The sequence below is a fragment of the Pleurodeles waltl genome, chromosome 2_1 (assembly GCF_031143425.1).
Source record: "Pleurodeles waltl isolate 20211129_DDA chromosome 2_1, aPleWal1.hap1.20221129, whole genome shotgun sequence".
Lineage (NCBI taxonomy): Eukaryota > Metazoa > Chordata > Amphibia > Caudata > Salamandridae > Pleurodeles > Pleurodeles waltl.
In genome coordinates this window covers 370,243,885-370,261,740 of record NC_090438.1, presented here as the reverse complement: position 1 = coordinate 370,261,740, position 17,856 = coordinate 370,243,885, and the positions used below count along the sequence as shown (strand labels likewise).

Below are 17,856 nucleotides of genomic sequence, written 5' to 3'. Positions count from 1 at the left end.
GTCCTTTGTGTAGTTTGGAGGATGATGGTCATTTGATGCCCAGATTTTTTCAGGGTCTGGTGAATTTGTTCCCAAGACATGTGCAGTCTTTTCCTGGTCGGAATCTCCAGTTGGTGTTGGATGTGTTCTTGGACTCCCCTTTCGAACCTTTGGGGGACATTGATTTAAAACATTTGACTTTGAAGACTTGTCTTTGGTGGCTATTACTTCAGCCAGGCGTTTAGGGGAGTTGGGTACGTTATCCTGCTCTTTTCCTTTTTTGCAAGATTTTTCCTGATCGGATAGTGCTGGTTCCGGTTCCCTCTTTTGTGCCTAAGGTTAATTCGGCTTTTCATGGTCACCAAGAGGTGATTCTCCCTGCTTTTTATCCTGACCCTTTCTTGGAGGAGGAAGTCAGATTACATGCTTTGGACGTGCGGCACACCTTTTTGTATTATTTGAAGGTGGTGGCTGCGTTTCATAAAGGGGATTCTTTGTTTGTATATTTTGGTCCTGCAGAGAAAGGGGAGAAGCCTTCTACTGCTTACCTGAGTCGCTGGATCCGATCGATGGTGCTGTTGGCCTATGATTTGAAAGGGGTGGTTCCTCCTTCTGGGATTCAGGGTTGTTCCACTCGGGGCATGGCTGCTACTGTAGCTGAGGTGCAGGGAGCTTTGGTGGTAGAGATTTGCAGAACCGCTACTTGGGTGTCTCCATTCACTTTTGTGCAACACTACCGTATTGCTGAATTGGGTTGTTTGGAGTCTGTTTTGGGGCACAGGGTTTTGTCCTCAATGAAGGAATAGGGGTCTTTCTGTGTCTGGACTGGTTGTAATTAAATGTGTTTTTTATACATTGCAACTCAGTTGTCTGTCTCCTGTTTTTCTTGCTATGTCTCATTGGTCAATAAGGAAGGCGAGGGAGGGACGAAGGTAATGCATCCATTACTTATCATTAATGGCATTACTACTAATCCTACTCCCTCGCCTTCCTTACAGTTCCCTCCCGGGCCAAAGACAACTGAGTTGTCTTTGGCTTGTTTCTGTACAGGAGTTGGTGGGGGCGCGGGCACCTTTTGAAAAGAGAGGTGAGGGGTATAAGTGAGGCAAAGGGGCCTCATTGGTCAATAAGGAATGCAAGGGAGTAGGAGTAGAAGTAATGCCATTAACGATAAGTAATGGGTGCAGTTCTTGTTGCCTCTTGCTCTGTAACTGGTAAGTGTCTTTGAACTGAATCAAAACACGAGACGGTCAAAACTTTTCTTTCTGCATAACCCTTCTTAACTCCTAGGAACTTATGCTGTTTTTAAGTTTTGCTACTTTCCTCATGGATGATTAGCCACTCATCCAGGGTTCCCAAAAAAAACAATGACCTTTGGTTGTGTTTAACATTTATCAATTTCTTCTTTTGTGTTGTTTCCAAATCAATCACAGCATAATTAACTAAGAGTTCCATCATTCCCCTGCATGTCTTGGCCATGAAGAGCACCCATTCTGTAGCAATTCAGGATTGGGATTCTCATAGGTCAGAATAATGAAAATGCATAAACCTCTGGGAACTCTGCCTACCTCTGTGTAATCTGTCAATACTGTGATTTCCCACCATTTATTGAGTTCAGGTTTTCTGAGTTTCTCCAACAATTGCAACTTTTGTTTCAGTGATAGTTCTATTGGAGACGTTTCCATTATTTTTGTTGTGACACTTTCTGAGTCTAGATTCTCATCAAACAGTGACGGTGCAACAGCTTACAGTGTGGATTCCCATTCATTCAAATCCAGGACTATTTGTGCTATATAAACTTTCATTTCACTGAAGTCTATGATTGCAAAACCAGCGTGCTTGAACAGCTTTCTAATTCAGAGGTCTCTTCTTAATCATCACGATGTGGAGTGGCAATTGTTGTGTGACTGTACGAAGAGTATGACTTGTGAAGTTGGATATGTCATTCACTTGATTTCAAACTACTCGCTGTGTAATAACTGTGTAATTTCTTATTGCTAGAGAACATGTTATGGTCTCCACATGTGATTGCCATCCTAGTACATTTTTAATTGCCCATATTAGTACTTCAGTCTATCTGAATTACTTGATCTCAAATATCCGATGAACGGGCACCAGCTTTTCTCAAATCTATTTATAATCGCCGATGCAGCACACTTCTCTGTGCAGAGCGAACCTTTGTTTAGTATGGTATTTATGGAAGTATCAACGTATTTATGTAGCGCTGTTCATATTTTGATCGTCCCCAATTACTTTCAGGACTATAAACACTGGAATGATACACTTAAATTGTTTCGTCCACAGACCGGAGCTAAACTTAACTTGCCGTTGCGACATTTTAATTTAGTTATGCGGGATGCTGAGTGCAGTGCCAGCTTTAGGACTGGTGGCGCCCTGTGCGACAGTTTATTTTGGCTCCCCCACCCCATGACTGCCTCCTCGGTTTCACTCACTACCATCCAGCAAATGTGCCCCCCATCTCGCCATCGCTCCCCTTTCACATACATCCATGTGTTTTAAAGCACTTGCAAAGGCTGGCTTTACTAATCCACTCAGCTATCCACATAAAATGTAGGGGCATATTTAAGAGTCTCTAGAGCCATTCTAAAGCCACATTAGTGTCATTTTTTTATGCTAATGTGGCGTTAGAAGGCATCAAAACATTTTACACTAACTCTGCAAAGCGCTGGACTAGCGTAAAAAATTCTGACACTAGTTCCCTAACTACTGCCATGGTGCGCCGTATTTTAAATACAGCGCACACATGGTGGTGTTAGGGGGCACTAAGGGGCGTAACAGAAGTCACAAAGCACTGTGTGCAGCGCCACTTTTTCCAAATATGCCTCACAGGGGCATATTTAGGGGCCCCAGTGACATTCTCACGCAACATTAGTGTAATTTTTTAAGCTAATGTGGCGTTAGAAGGCCAAAAACACTGCGCCTTATTTGCAAAGTGGTGCAATGCATGCATTGTGCCACTTTGTAACCCTTTGCACTATAATATGCCTGCACCAGGCAAAATGTATGCAAAGGGGGCATCCCCCGTTAGTGAGGCCAAAAAAATGACGCAAAGAAATGCCAGACTTCTTGGTGTCATTTTTTCCCGGCACTTTTAATGCCTACTCAGAGCAGGCATTTAAAGAAGGCTTCCATTGGTTACAATGGGCCTCTGGGTGCTTTGCAAGATTAGTGTCAACATTTTTTACGCTAATCCTGCAAAAGTGCCGGACTAGTGTAAAAAATTCTGACGCTAGTCCCCTCACTACTGCCATGGTGCGCCGTATTTTAAATATGATGCACACATGGTGGCATTAGGGGGGCAGCACCACTTTTCCTAAATATGCCCCATAGTTCTGTTTTTTGCAGCAGGCATATTAACCCTCTATGCTACTTTATGTTGAGTCAAAGCTGCCAATAGGCAAAACTTCCATCTCTCTCCCTGGCAGGAACATTAATCACAAGAGGTATCTTGACATTTTAATTGTTTCTTCAAGGCTGGACGCACAAGGAACTTTTCAGCAGGTGTATTTAAATTGCAAGTTTCGGAAGTTATTGCTAAACACAGCACCCCCTGAGATCAGCACCCAGTGCGGCCGCACTGCCCTTACTGCCCAAATGTCGGCCCTGGCTGAGTGTCTTCGCTGGGCATCTAATTCATACAACCAAGTATGCACTTTGCCTGATTGACAAGTGCGTGTTCCATAATTTCAGAATTAAGGATTTTGTTTCTTAAAAAATGTACACCTATCCGTTGGGGCATTACAGGTTACACTGATATTTGACTTTGTGAGTGCAGGCCAATCACTGTGTTGCTTTATTAGTCCACAATATTCCTCTCTGTGGCATAAATATGAATACACCTGCTCACAGACTCACTCACACATTCACCCACTCACAGACCCACTAAAACACTACAACACCTAGTCACAGACCCACACAGCCACTCGCACACTGACACAACCACTTAAACACCTGCTCACACACCACACAACCACTCACACACTCAGACACACAAAACCACTCGCACATCCCTCACAGACCCACACAGGCACTACCACACCTGTCACAGACCCACACACCCAACCACCACAACCACTCACAGTTACCCACACACTCATACACTTATACACCCATACAGCCACTCAAACACCCACTCACAGACCTACTGCTTGGGGTTAGCTCCACGCGGGGTGACCAACTCCCCCCGCAGTGGACGGCCAAGGCTGTGCATGGTGCAAGGCTGGTCGCATGCAAGGTGCTGCACGCAGGCTAAGCCCTTTAGCCAACTCCCTGCTGCGCATGGACGAAGACTGTTTGCAGCAGCTGTTGGATTAACGTAGGGTAATTAAATATTAATTTACGTTGAAAAAAAACCCCAGATTTTCACTGAAAAAAAGAAAGGTTTCAGGCATGTTATGATGAGGAAACAGAATAAAAAATAAAAAAAAACTTAGAAATTCACTAAGAAACCAAAGGTTACAGGGATATTATAGTTAGGTTCAGATTTTACACACACTAAACCATAGAAATTCAGCAGTTATACTTATCTAAAAAAAAACACAACTCATGCCCTAAGGTAACAGTAACTCCTGCTCCCGCCATACACTGCTAACTGCCCCACATATTACTTCAGTCATGATTCTATGCCATAATTGATAATATCACTGTGGCATTTGCAATAAAATTATTGATGAGAGAACTCTGTATGGCGGGAGTGTGAGTTATAGTTACCTGAGGACAAGTTATAATTTCTCGAGGTAAGTATAACTTTCCACCTCTGCCACCAATGTTAGAAATTGGGTTTCTAGTTGGCAGAGATATACATCCTGTTCAAGCATGAACCACAATCCTAGTCAGGGTAAATCAGATACACACCATAAATTAAACTGTGCCGACATTCTGGTAGCTAGTACAGGGCAGTAAGGCTTAACTTTAAAGGTAGTGCGTAAAGTACTTGTGCAACACTTTATACAGTAAAACAGTGAAAACACCACACAAAAAGACACCACACCTGGTTAACAAGATAGAGCTTAATTTTAGGAACACAAAAAGACCAAAACGACAAAAATCCAATATGTAGAACCTGACTTATGATATTTTAAAGATTAAAATGCAATATGCAGCTTAAAAGCATAAAGCGCCAACCTGGGATATCAGGTTGCGCTAGATTGGGTTAAGGCCAAAGGCTCAGGGCCATCTTGATGGAGTGTGGGTCAGATATAGTCCCAGGTAAGCCAGCTGAAGTTTCATCTTCTCAAGAATTGGGCGAAGAGAACCGTTTGTGGGTAAAATGTTTGCCGGGAGGAAGGAGAGCAACGCCGATGGTGGTACGCAAATGTGAAGAGTTGGCTGGGCGTTACGCACGAGCAAGCTAAAGCCGCACGGCTGCATCAGTGATGCCTGCTGTGCGAAGAGAAAAACTTGCACCCGCTCGCTCTGGATTTCCAGGTGACCTACAAGATTCCGGAGCGAACTGGCCCGTTTGCAGACTTTAGGAGCTTGAAGAGCAGAAAAAACACTTCCAACAGCCCAGGATTGAAGGGTTGCCCCTTTGGGGTCAGGAGCTTGTTGAAGACACATAAGGGAGCTGTAGCAGGTGAGTTGAAAGTCATTTGTGTCCCTGGGACTTAAGAAAACAGGAGGCAAGCCAGCAAGCCCTTGCAGTCACTTTGGTTCTGGAAAGTAGCAACGCATTTCCAGTCCTTTTTCCTCCCAGGCAAGAGGACAGCAGGTCAGCTTAGCATAGCAGGAGTCCAGCAGAGTAGCAGCTCAGCAGAGTGGCAGTCCTTGTAGGCGCACAGCAAGCCTCCTTCCTGGCAGAGTATCCACAGGTCCGGGAGTGTACCAAGTTGGAGGTGTGAGAGGTCCAGCACGTATACCCAGATGTGAATCTTTCATGTTTATACACACAGCTGTCATCTGCCAACACTGTGCCTTACTTTACAGCAAAATATTGTGATGTCTTCTGTTACAATTGTTTCAGTGGAATTCCTTTTCTTTTTATTAATGAAATGTAAAATTCATCACTGCTTACTCTAATTTAAAATGAAGCCCTGGCTCGCTTAAAATCTTGTCTGGCAACTGTTTTCATCAGACTTTGCTTCTTTTATGTACTTCATCTCCTCCTTTATATGTATAATAGGTGAGATCAAAGAATGAATTGTCTCACATCGTTACTACTCAATTATATCTTGACAAGTTTTTACATGTCTAAATTCAAGGAGCCTTATTACACAACAGCTACAAGCATTTCAATAGCATAAATAAAAAATAAAAAAAGTTTCGTTGTGTGATAACATATTTATAGAATCTGTCCTGTACAATGAGATAGCGTTATTTAAAATGCAGGTTTTCTGTATATAAAACAATGGAAGTACGAACTGTTCACTGTATATATTTGAATTTGGAAAAAAATACATGGCGTCCTGATTTGGACAATTAAAACATTGACATGACTTCGCTGACTTCTTTGTAGTCTGAACCTTATCATCAAAAATTTTCTCAGGCAGGAGGATGTATTTCGATACGTGTAACCCACGCTTTGTAACACCATGCTTAAGCATCAATGCTCGTTATTATGGCCGTCAGTCCATTCGTAAATTACGTTCAACATTCTGTTTTATTTAACAATCTTTTAAAGGGTGCATTAAGATTACCTGGTCAAAAAAGACCCTGTCTGACTGACGGAAGCTGAATCTAATTGTCATTGTTTAATTGGCAATTTATTTGGAGTTGTGTGTTTTAATCGGAGGACACATTATCAAAAGGTCAAAGTTTACGCGGACACCTTGTGTGATATACACAATACATGCTGTGACGCAAGAACAAACACGTCCGGTTTGCACTTCTAAATAAACAAAAATCTGAGAAAATAAGTCACAGAGTTCAGCTCTGAACTAAGAACAGAAGAATGGTGAGAATACTAAAAAATGTGAGGTAATTTTTAGGTCCAAAAAGGTAATTTTTAGGTCCAAATGGGGACTTGGGGGGAGCACAGGGCTTGCCCGTCTCCCCCCGGGTTTATCGGGCTGTGGTGGAACGTTCCACAGACTCGACTGGGGATTGGTTTTGGGAGGGAACTGGGGTTGTGACGTCGGGAGGGGTATAAAGGAGAGGGGCTGGGTGTGGGCGGCCTCTTTGGCCGTTGTCACACCCAGTGGGCGTTTTGGTCTTCGTGCCAGGAGATTATTTGTGAGTTTTTGTGAACTTAGAGGAGGGCCTTGCTGTTGTGGGAGGAGTTAGTGTTTTTGGTAGTTTTTTGTCGTGTTTAATATGGAGCCTAATAAGGTTGTTCAAGCGCTTAAGGTTTTACATGATGAGGGTAGAGAGGATCTTTTGAGGGACGGAGTTTTGGAGCGTGGGTGGGGATAAAACGTCCTAAGAGACTGGCAGCCGACGGTGTATCAGCTGCAGTGGCTGCGTGTGTTTCACCGGTTAAACACGGCAAAAAGTTTCAATCCAAAAGTGTTGGTGGGAGAAAAGTGGCGCGCTCACCTCCGGGTGATGATGAGATGCTTTCTGCGATGCCGGGTCCATCTGCGAGTGTTTCGGGGAAGCAGCGAGGTAGTTGCCGTTTTCCTCGTCGGCAGGGAGCGTCGTTGTCTAGGCGTGTGGCGGCTGGGGGCAGGGGGGCGGCCCTAACAGGTGCGGTGCGCATTCCTGGGCGCATGGGGGCGCGGGCCGTTTTCATGCATGCGCGATCGGCTCTGAAGCGTCAGAGGGTTCTACCGCCTGTAGAAACAGGCGGGGAACGGGAGACCAGTGCTTTAGAGGAAGGAGCCTTGGGAGGCGCGCCCAACATGGCCACCCCCTTGGCGTCTGATTGGTCCAAGAGCCAGGCGTTAGAGAAAAGGCAGTTAGGAACGGCCGGCAAGATGGCCGCGCCCGTTTTAATAGAAGACGATGAGGTGGTAGTAATATCGGATGAGGAGGAAGGTGAAGGTAGGTGTCAGGAAGAGTTTGGGGAACAGCGTTTTGGTGTTTTTATTGGCAAGGACAGTGGAGAGGTAGGTAGAGTGAGGCAAAGGGTTCCTAGGGTGTTTAGTCCTGTGATTCACAAGGTGCAGTCATGGCATTTGGATAATGAAGCTTATAATTTGGATGAACAGGTTGAATTTGGTGGCACTAGGGGGCGCTTATTGAGTGGTAAGGTCTGTGGTGCGACCTCCGGGTCTGGTGCAAAAGACAGGGCAATTGCTCAGCTAGATTTTTTGCAAGCGAATTTTGGTGAGGAACCCACTGGGTGTGACACGCTTCCTGCTGCGGGCGGGCAGGGGGTGGAGGCGGTCTATTGGCCATCTGGGCGGATGGTTGGTGACCGGAGCACACCGGTGAAGGTCCGAGCGCCTTCAGCACACCGGACAGAAGGGAGGGCGCGATCTGGAGCGGTCCGCCTGACTTCGAGGGATGTATTTAGAGTTCGCGACGCTCAGCCATCGACTAGCCAGGGCGCTGGGGATGGTTGGGAGGAGTGGTGCGACGAACTGCTTGATTATGACGAAGATGTGGACTTTCAAGTTTCTTCTAAACAGCCTGAGCGGTCTCAGAAAGAGACGCCTGGTGCGGTTCAGGGCGGCCAGGTGCCAGAGCGGTCTCAAGTATTGGCAAGCGGTTTTCCGAGAGGTGAGCAAGGGTTGGGTGTTTTTGGGGTAACACAGGGTGGGATTTTCGGTCGTGGGGTTTCTGGTGGTGCAAGGGCATCGTATTTGCAGGGTGAGAAATACATAAGTCATAAGGTGGATGCTGCAGTTCAAGCGAGCGTGGTTATGGAGGTCGGTAAGTTGGAGGTAAGTGCGGGGTCTGAAGGGTCATCAAATAAGGCGGAAGGGGGGGAGGGAGTACAGTCGGGGTCTAAGCACATGGGCGGGGAGGGCATTGGAGGCAGCGTTAAGGCTAAAAGGTTACCATATATGGGAGTGTCGATGCCTTTGGGGGCGCATCTCACACCAAGTTTGAAGGAAAAGATTTGGAAGGATGAATTCGTTGACGTTTTTAAGTTGCTTCATCAGGAGGTTCAGGCAAAAGAATGTTCGAAAGAGGAGGAGTGGGAACTAGCTAGGAGACCTAGAGTTCCTACCACAATTGAGAACTGGACGTCAGCTTTCCTGATTTATGCCAGTGTCTATTGTGAGAAGCATCAGGATTCTTGCGTAGCATTGATGAAGTATATGGATGTTGTTCGTAGGGCTCAGATGGATTTTGGTGGTTTTGGCTGGTTTAGATATGATGAGGAGTTTAGGGCAAGGAAGGCTATGGACCCTTCTAAGATGTGGGGTGAAATTGATCAGGAATTGTGGATGCAATGGTTGAGGTCGGCGAGGAACGCGCCCACAACTCATACGGCGAGTGGTTTACCAGTGCTGTATAAGCCCTTTCAGGGGCGTCCCACCCAATTTGGGGTGGGTTCTGGGCACCGAGGGCAGTTTCAGGCGAATGGGGCATGCTGGTCTTACAATAGTGGCACCTGTAATAGACAGCAGTGCAAGTTCAGGCATGATTGCTCCAACTGTGGGGGAAAGCATCCAGTTTTCCAGTGTCTGGGAGGTTTGCAGTGGACCTGGCATGGGCCGCCGGTCAGAGGCGTCGGTAGAGGTTCTTCACAACAAGTTACGGGAAAAGGGCACTACGCCTATTAATTTTGAAGCTGTTGCTTATTGGCTACAATTTTATAATCTTGAGGAAGAGGCCAAAGTTTTGTTTAGCGGTTTTTTGGAAGGTTTTAGGTTGCGTTATCAGGGCCCGAGATTGAGAAGATGGGCCAATAATTTGAGGTCAGCGAGGGAGCATCCTGAGGTGGTGAGAGCGAAATTGAAGAAGGAGGTGGAATTGGGCAGGATTGTGGGCCCCTTTTTAGCTTGGCCTTTGGCAAATCTGATGATTTCTCCTTTGGGGGTGGTCCCTAAGAAGCAGGCTGGTGAGTTTAGGTTGATACATCATTTGTCCTGGCCTGCGGGGGCCTCGGTTAATGATTTTATTGCAGGGGAAGATTCAGTGGTACATTATGCCTCCATAGATGATGCTACTGCATTGGTTCGGAGGTGTGGTAAGGGCGCGGAGATGGCGAAATCTGATGTGGAGTCAGCATTCAGGCTATTGCCGGTGCACCCGGATGATTTTTCATTGTTAGGCATGCAATTTGATGATGCCATTTTCGTTGACAGGATGCTGCCTATGGGGTGCTCGGTGTCATGTAGTCTGTTCGAGATGTTTAGTTCATTTGTAGAATGGGTTTTTGTGTTTCTCAGAGGTGCTGGCTTTGTGACCCACTATTTGGATGATTTTTTATTTGTGGGTGTCGCCGGTTCTGGTGATTGCGGCAGAGCCCTTCAAGATTTTGAAAGTTTGATGTTAATGTTGGGTGTACCCTTGGCGAGAGACAAAACTGAGGGGCCTGCGACTTGTCTCAGTTTTTTGGGCATCGAATTGGATTCGGAAAAAATGGAAGTGAGGTTGCCTCGGAATAAGGTGGAAAAATTGATTGCTTTGTTGGAGGATGCGATACGAAGACCTAAGTTGGAATTGCGGCAGGCGCAATCGTTGCTGGGTCATTTAAACTTTGCCTGTAAAGTGGTAAGGGTGGGCAGAGCCTTTTGCCGCAGGCTTGGTTTCGCAATGAGGGGAGCCTTTTTGCCGCATCATCATATTCGTCTGCGGGCAGGTATAAAGGAGGATTTGAAAATGTGGATTGAATTTTTGAAGGATTTCAATGGTGTGACGATGCTAGTTGATGACGACGATTGGTTTTGGCAAATTCAGATATTTTCAGATGCGTCTGGTGCGCATGGTTTTGGACTTTTTTGGGATGGTCATTGGTCGGCAGAGGCGTGGCCTGCGAGTTGGAAGCGGGCGAAGTTCAGCATTGCATTTCTGGAGTTTTTTCCTTTGGTTGTAGCTTTGGCAGTTTGGGGCAGATTTCTGTGTAACAAAAATGTGGTTTTTAATGTTGACAATCAGGCTGTAGTACATTTGGTGAATCAGCAAAAGGCAAAGGATGTGAAGGTGCTTAAGTTGTTGAGGATGTTTTTGCTGCAGTGTTTGAAGTTCAACATTTTATTCAAGGCTCGTCATGTGCCAGGTGTTAAAAATGACATAGCGGATGCGTTATCTCGATTTCAGTGGCAGAGATTCCGTGGTCTGGCACCGGGAGCGGACGAGTTGAAGACGGATATTCCTCCAGAGCTATGGGCCCTAGGAGATTGAGGATTTTAGAGCTGGTCCAACAGTCTGTAGCTCCGTCAACGAGGAGTGCTTATTGGCAAGTATGGTTGGAATTTTTGGATTCAGGTGCGGTAAGGCGTTCTACAGGCAGTGACAATCTCTTTTATAGGCAGGAGGATGCAGTGAATTTTGTAATGCAGCAGATTGAGAAGGGGTTGGCAGCAGTTACTATATCGGGTAAGTTATCGGTGTTTCTTTTTACGGTAAGTATTTTTGGGGTTATGACCCGGTTGACGGGGAGTTGTGCAGGAGGATTTTAGCAGGATGGGCCAGGGAGGGGGGGGTGAGGTGCGATCGTAGGCGTCCGATCACACTTAGCATGTTGAGGGCTTTGTTGGGGGTTTTGGGGAGAGTATGTTTTTCGGATTGGGAGGTAGGTTTATTTTCCCTTTGTATGTCTTGGTTGTTTCATGGGGCTTTTCGTGTCTCAGAGCTTCTAGGGGTGAAGGGCAAAGAAGGTCTTATTCATAGCAATGTTCAGGTAGGTGATGGGGGTGTGTCTATATGGTTGCCTTTTTCAAAAATGGACCAGCTGGGGAGGGGTCAGGAGGTGTTTTTAAAGGCAGTTTATTCTAATGATTGTCCGGTGCGCTGCTGGTTTTCTTTTGCAGCAGCGGGGTCGCATTTTTCCAGGTATGTATTCGTTCATCAGGACGGAACTCGCTTATTAGCTTCTCAGCTTTTAGCGGTGCTGAGGATGGCTTTGAGGAGATTGGGGTTGGATCCTTCTAATTTTGGGACACATTCATTTAGGATTGGGGCCGCCATGAAGCTCGGAAGCAAGGTAAATCTGATCATTTGATAAAACAAATGGGTAGGTGGAGATCGGGCTGTTTTAAGAAGTACGTGCGTTCTTTTAAATAGTGTTCTTTGCCTAGTATTTAGAATTTCTCTATTTTTTCTGACTATGCTCTTATTTGCTTTGCTTAACTTTATGCTTTTCTGTCCTATGTTTCTGGTCTCTTTTTAGTTCTGGTCTACAGGTGGTAGATGCATCACTGAACATATTTTCTCTTGTAGGTTGTGTCGGGGGTCCTGACAAGGTGTGCGTCGTATGGATTGTGGGACACTCATTTGTACGATGGGCGGAGAAGCAAGCAGCATCAAGACCTTTTGGGAGGCAATTGGGTTTAGATAGTTCAAGAATAAGGGTTAGTTGGGTAGGTAAGAGTGGAATGAGATGGGGAGAGTTGTTATATGTTTTGGCCAAGAAAATGGAAAGGGGTATTTGCCCGGATTTATTGGTGTTGAACTTGGGGGAAAATTATTTAGTAGCTTTGTCAGGTATCGGGTTGATAAAGGCCATGAAGATGGATCTCTGTCGGATTAAGGAACGTTGGGCGGGTGTGCATATAGTTTGGACGTGTTTGGTGCCGAGAAGAGTTTGGAGGGGTGCTAACTCTTTTAAGGGTATAGAAAAGCAACGGCGTAAAATTAACAGGAGATGAAAGGTTTTTGTAAAGCTCAAGGGTTTTCTGTTTTGTGTCACGAAGATATTGGAATTTCTGACGTAGAGATGTTTCGCCAGGATGGTGTTCATTTAACGTTCTTGGGTAACGAGCACTATTTACTGGACATGAGATTGTTGATTGCTGAGTTATTGGGTGAACGGTTGTGGGATAGATAATATTTTGGGGGGGGGCAGGGAAACACCTGCGGGTTTCCCTGTGTGGCCTTTCGGGGGGGGGAAGGGGTAGTTCAGAAAGAGGAGAGGGTAGGGATTTTGCAAGGGTCAAGGGTAATTGGACAAGGTGACTGCAGGACAGATGTTTAATGGGGTGGTTGGGGCAAGGTGGGGATGGGACAAAGGGTGGGGCGGTTGGGTCAGTTTAGAGGGAGGGGGAGGGGTTAGTTGATGGTTTTTGTATTAGTGAGGTTTGGGTAGTTTTGTGAGGCTATAATGCCAAGGTTTTTTATTGCCAGACCTGTTCTATTAAAGCGGCCTTTTACCCCTTACAGTGAGTTTGTGGTCGTTTCATTTTCAGCCCGATGGGGACTTGGGGGGAGCACAGGGCTTGCCCGTCTCCCCCCGGGTTTATCGGGCTGTGGTGGAACGTTCCACAGACTCGACTGGGGATTGGTTTTGGGAGGGAACTGGGGTTGTGACGTCGGGAGGGGTATAAAGGAGAGGGGCTGGGTGTGGGCGGCCTCTTTGGCCGTTGTCACACCCAGTGGGCGTTTTGGTCTTCGTGCCCTCCCGCCCTCCCCTTTTTTAGCTTATTCTATTTCCCTAAGTTTTTGCTGGGCCAAATTTTTTTGGTAAAGAATTTTCCACTGGGTGGGGTTTTTTCACTCTTTCTCGGCATGTTTGTTTTTATGGTAGCTATGTTTTAACAGGGCAGGTCTATGTGGTTGTTTTATGGGGTATGAGGGTTCATGTTTAAGAGTATTAGTTAGTGGGGTTAGAGTTTGAGGGTGGGTGGGGTTTTTTATCATGTTATCGCCGCTGATAGTTAGGTTTGGCATGGATTGGGTATTTATTGGCAATGCGCTGTTTGGCCTTTCGGGGGGGGGGAAGAGGTAGTTCAGAAAGAGGAGAGGGTAGGGATTTTGCAAGGGTCAAGGGTAATTGGACAAGGTGACTGCAGGACAGATGTTTAATGGGGTGGTTGGGGCAAGGTGGGGATGGGACAAAGGGTGGGGCGGTTGGGTCAGTTTAGAGGGTGGGGGAGGGGTTAGTTGATGGTTTTTGTATTAGTGAGGTTTGGGTAGTTTTGTGAGGCTAGAATGCCAAGGTTTTTTATTGCCAGACCTGTTCTATTAAAGCGGCCTTTTACCCCTTATAGTGAGTTTGTGGTCGTTTCATTTTCAGCCCGATCACACACACGATGGCGTTTTCCTATGTAAAATATAAGCGTTCGAGACACATTGTATGTAAGGTTGTGAGGGGCAACTTGACGGAGCGTGGTTTTCTTTAGAAAACAAGCCTCCAGTTTACAACTAGAAAGTACGTATTAGCCAGAGAGAAGTTGGTTTTTCACGGCAGGGCCGCCTGAGTGAGTCCGCCTGGGCAGGTACTCGGTCGGCACTCGCTAGGCGTCCCCAGACAAGCGCTGAGGCGGGAGCCTGGGAACGTGTGCGCCTGCTTGTCGCTGCTCGGTAGTAATATTCACAAGCCTGCCCTGCATCTAGGCAGTGAGTAACCCGCATGCCCACACACCAATTTTCGAAAGATGACAGGGACACGCCTTTTTTCTGCACAGATTGTACAAACAGCAGCGGGAGCCCTTGGCATGCTGCCTGCTCCAGAGCTCTCGCTGGCTCCTCCTGTCATCTGCAGTGTCCCCCGGGGCGCTCCCGCAGCTGCCTGAGCCACACCTGTGGGATCTTCCGCGCGCCACCTCTCTAGGGCACGAGACCCGCACCGGATACCTGTGCGGGCAGCGTGTGTTGTTGTCTTGCTCGGTGCCTTCCTGCGAAGGGTGCATGCCCAGCCAGGGAAGTTTGCATCCTGGAAACGGCGGCCGCGCTGTTGTTGTAACTCTTAGGTAACCGGTGCAGCCGGCCCTGGGCGTGTCTGGAGCCGCCCAAGCTCTTTGCATAGGAGTCCAGCCCAGTCCCGCCAGGCTCACGGCTCGGCTTTCACACCCGCTCCTTCTCGGTCTCTCGCAAAGAGGGAAACGAAGAGCTGGGAAGCCGGAAGAGCTGGGAAGCCGGAGCACCCGCTGAGAGGGGGCGTGCTGGGCCGTGCCGCGCTGACGGGTCTCCCGGGACAAGGTACAGCCTCCGCCGCTCACCTACGACCCTTCCGGCGCCGCCGTCTGCGCTGCTCTTCCGTTACCGGCTGCGAGTGAGTGGTGTGCGGCCCCCGGCTCGGCTCCCAGGAACTGTTCCCGCCACCTGCAGGGACTATGTCCACCTCCTCCTCCGGGCACTGGCCCTCGGCCGAGAACGGGACTTATACCTCCTCCTACGGGGACAGAGACAACGTTTTCTACGAAAGAGTGATGACTTACCCGGTCTCCAAGATGGTGCAGGTGATGGAGCCCGGGTCACCCCTGTCTCCCCGGCCGATGTCTCCGTACCAGACCGTGATGTACACCACGGAACAGCAGGCCCAGCAGCCCCAGTACATTCAGGTACGGGACCTTCTCCGTGCGTTCCTCTAACTTCTACCCCGATCAGTGGCGTAACCCAACGTGATGGGGCCCCTACAGGATGTGCAGAGGGGCCACGGAGTCCCCCGTATTCATTGGACTTGGGCGGAACTGCCCCCGCACTGGCTGCATTCGCCCCTGAGCTCCCCACGGCCTCTCTGACCTATCGTTCACTGCCAGTACTGCTCTCTGTCCACGCAGCACTGCTGTGGTCTGCCTCTCTCCCTTGCGCACTGCACCTTTCCAATACCTGCGTTGCTAGCGGCGCCTACCTGAACCACCCTGCCACCGTTTCGTTTCCTTCACACTCCAGACCACAATACCTGGTTGGTCTTGCGCGCCTTCCTCTCTACCCGCACTTTCAGTGAATCGACCGCGAATAGCAGCGCACAGTCTGTACTTGCAGCCCCGTCAGTCACTGGCAGTACTCCGTCTGTACTGTTCTCGGTTGCACACAGCGCTTTTTCTCGACATGTTTTTCTCTTGCTGCTCGTCCCTTTTCATACACGCTGCACCAAGAGCGTCTTTGGCTGCCCCTTTACACTCACCCCCTCTTTTACCTGCCCCTCTTCACAACCTGCGCTGCATTGCGCCCTAGCTCCATGTTCTTCTGTCACTGTGTGTAGTAGCTCCCCGGTTTGCCTGCAGCGCCTCCCACAGGTGTAACCCATTGCCTGCACCCTTTTGCCTATGGTCTCTGCCTGTCTACGCTGTGTTACTACCGTATCGCATGTGCTTCACACTCAGAGGCTCTTCTACTACTGGCTGTTGTACTGTATCCAGTGCTTGAAATGGAAAAATACAAGTGCAGGTACTCTGTGCCACAGTACCTGCTTGCTTCCGAGAAGTGCCGGTACTCCGTACCGGACAGTACCGGCCCATTTAAAGCACTGCTGTATCTGCACCGGTTTCACATTACTTGCACCCTCGCTCTACCGCCATCACTATTGCATTGCCCTCCCCATCCTTCTACCTGCCTGCACTATCTCCTTGCACGTTGTACTTACTGCACCTTGTGCCCACCGTGTCTCTGCTCGTTCCTGCACTGTACTCACATTGTATCCGCGCAATGTGCACGATTTCACTTCCTGCTTCCTTGAAGTTCGCTTATTTAGTGCCTGACTATCTCTTTACACTCCTGCCTGTTCTCTCTCTCACCCTCTGTGCCTCCCTAGACTGCCATCTCAATGGCTTCCTTCTCATCTACGTGCGCCCTGGCTCTGTCGTATAGCCCTGTCCTGGTCCTTAGGCCCGTCCGGGCCAGTCCCCCATCCTTCCGTGCTGTGTTGTTTCTGTTCACCGGAGATTGGCTCTCACACAACTGTCTGAAGACCTGGTGACTTAAGACCCAGCGGTAAACTCTGGCGTAAATATGATTACATTCAAAGACCAGAGAACGCCGCAGCAGACTAGTGTTATCCGCTAGTACTGAAATACCAGTACACTTGGTGATCGGTTCAGCGAGGGATGGCACGGTCTAGTTGAGAATCAGGACTTCGTGGCAGACAGGCCTAAAATTCAAGCTATTTGCGATCCTAGCCAAATCTAATGCCGAAGTGGCTGCATCAGGTGTGTTCATTTATACTGTTTGTTTTAAACCACAGAACTTGCAACTCCGAAGTTCCCTTTTCGAACAAGAGTAGCCGTCCAAACTAACCAGGAAACACAATAAAACGAACCTGTAGGTTATAAATAACAAACCACACTCGTGCCGGGTACCTGGGATACTGTGTCTACTCGGACATTATGTACACCTCGGCCCAGCTCCAGCCCCAGTTTGACAGGGGTGTTGAGAACGTGACCCGAATAACGAGAGCACGCGCGTTTGAATACAGCCCTGTCCTAGCTAGAAGGCCCGGGCTGTTAACCTGACCCCGCCCCTGCCTGCATCCTGCCAGAGATTTGAAAATGGGCGACGGGTGATAGGCGTCTGAGGGAGTTTCATTTCGGGGTTGACACACCTTAAATGTTTAATTGACTATAGCTACTTACAGTGATCGACTCGCGTGCCCTTCATTAGCACCGTGTCTGGTATGTTTTGTGTCATAGGAGACCCTTTTGTTTTAATTCCATGTTAGTGCTGAGCGGGACAGCCAGTCCGCGGAGCAGCCAGGAGCTGGCCTTAGGGCTTTGGTTGTGGGTGAGTGATTGTTTCTGAGTGTGGTGAGACTTCTTTACTGCGCTAGAGGTTCTTGTTTGCAATTAAACACTCTTACCATTTAGGGCCTGGTTTAGAGTGAAATGGTAACTGAATTCATATTGATTTCTGGAGTCAGTGCTAAATCGTTAGCACTTCCTCCAGAAATCAGTGGACTTTCCTTTGCCACCCAAGCGTAATCCTGGTTGTTAGTGGTAGCCCTGAAATAAGTTTGTGCCTCCTGTTCAGACCCCAAATCCCTATAGAAGATGCGTTGATTTCACAAAACCAGCTTTCAGATTGTCCCTTGTTTTAGGCTAGTGTTAGTCATTCACTCAAGCCCTCTAGACAATGTAATCTGTCAGGTAGCTGGTGCTGACTGAGTGTGGAATATCTCCATCGTAAGAGGGGTGAAGTACCTGTAGT

General features: G+C 47.9%; 1 protein-coding gene across 5 annotated transcripts in view; it reads left to right on the top strand.

Annotated features, from left to right (window-relative positions):
* The first annotated feature begins 14,395 nt into the window (after nt 1-14,395).
* The window catches only part of POF1B (POF1B actin binding protein), a 268,805-nt gene continuing 265,344 nt past the window's right edge, over nt 14,396-17,856 (top strand). For 3 of the 5 annotated variants that reach the window (XM_069212647.1, XM_069212653.1, XM_069212639.1), the window contains exon 1: nt 14,910-15,275. In XM_069212647.1, coding sequence (XP_069068748.1) covers nt 15,048-15,275 — 228 coding nt within the window. In that variant the 5' untranslated portion in view covers nt 14,910-15,047. Of the gene's footprint in view, nt 15,276-17,856 lie in introns of all 5 variants that reach the window. The other 2 variants (XM_069212651.1, XM_069212643.1) reach the window with 2 other exon arrangements.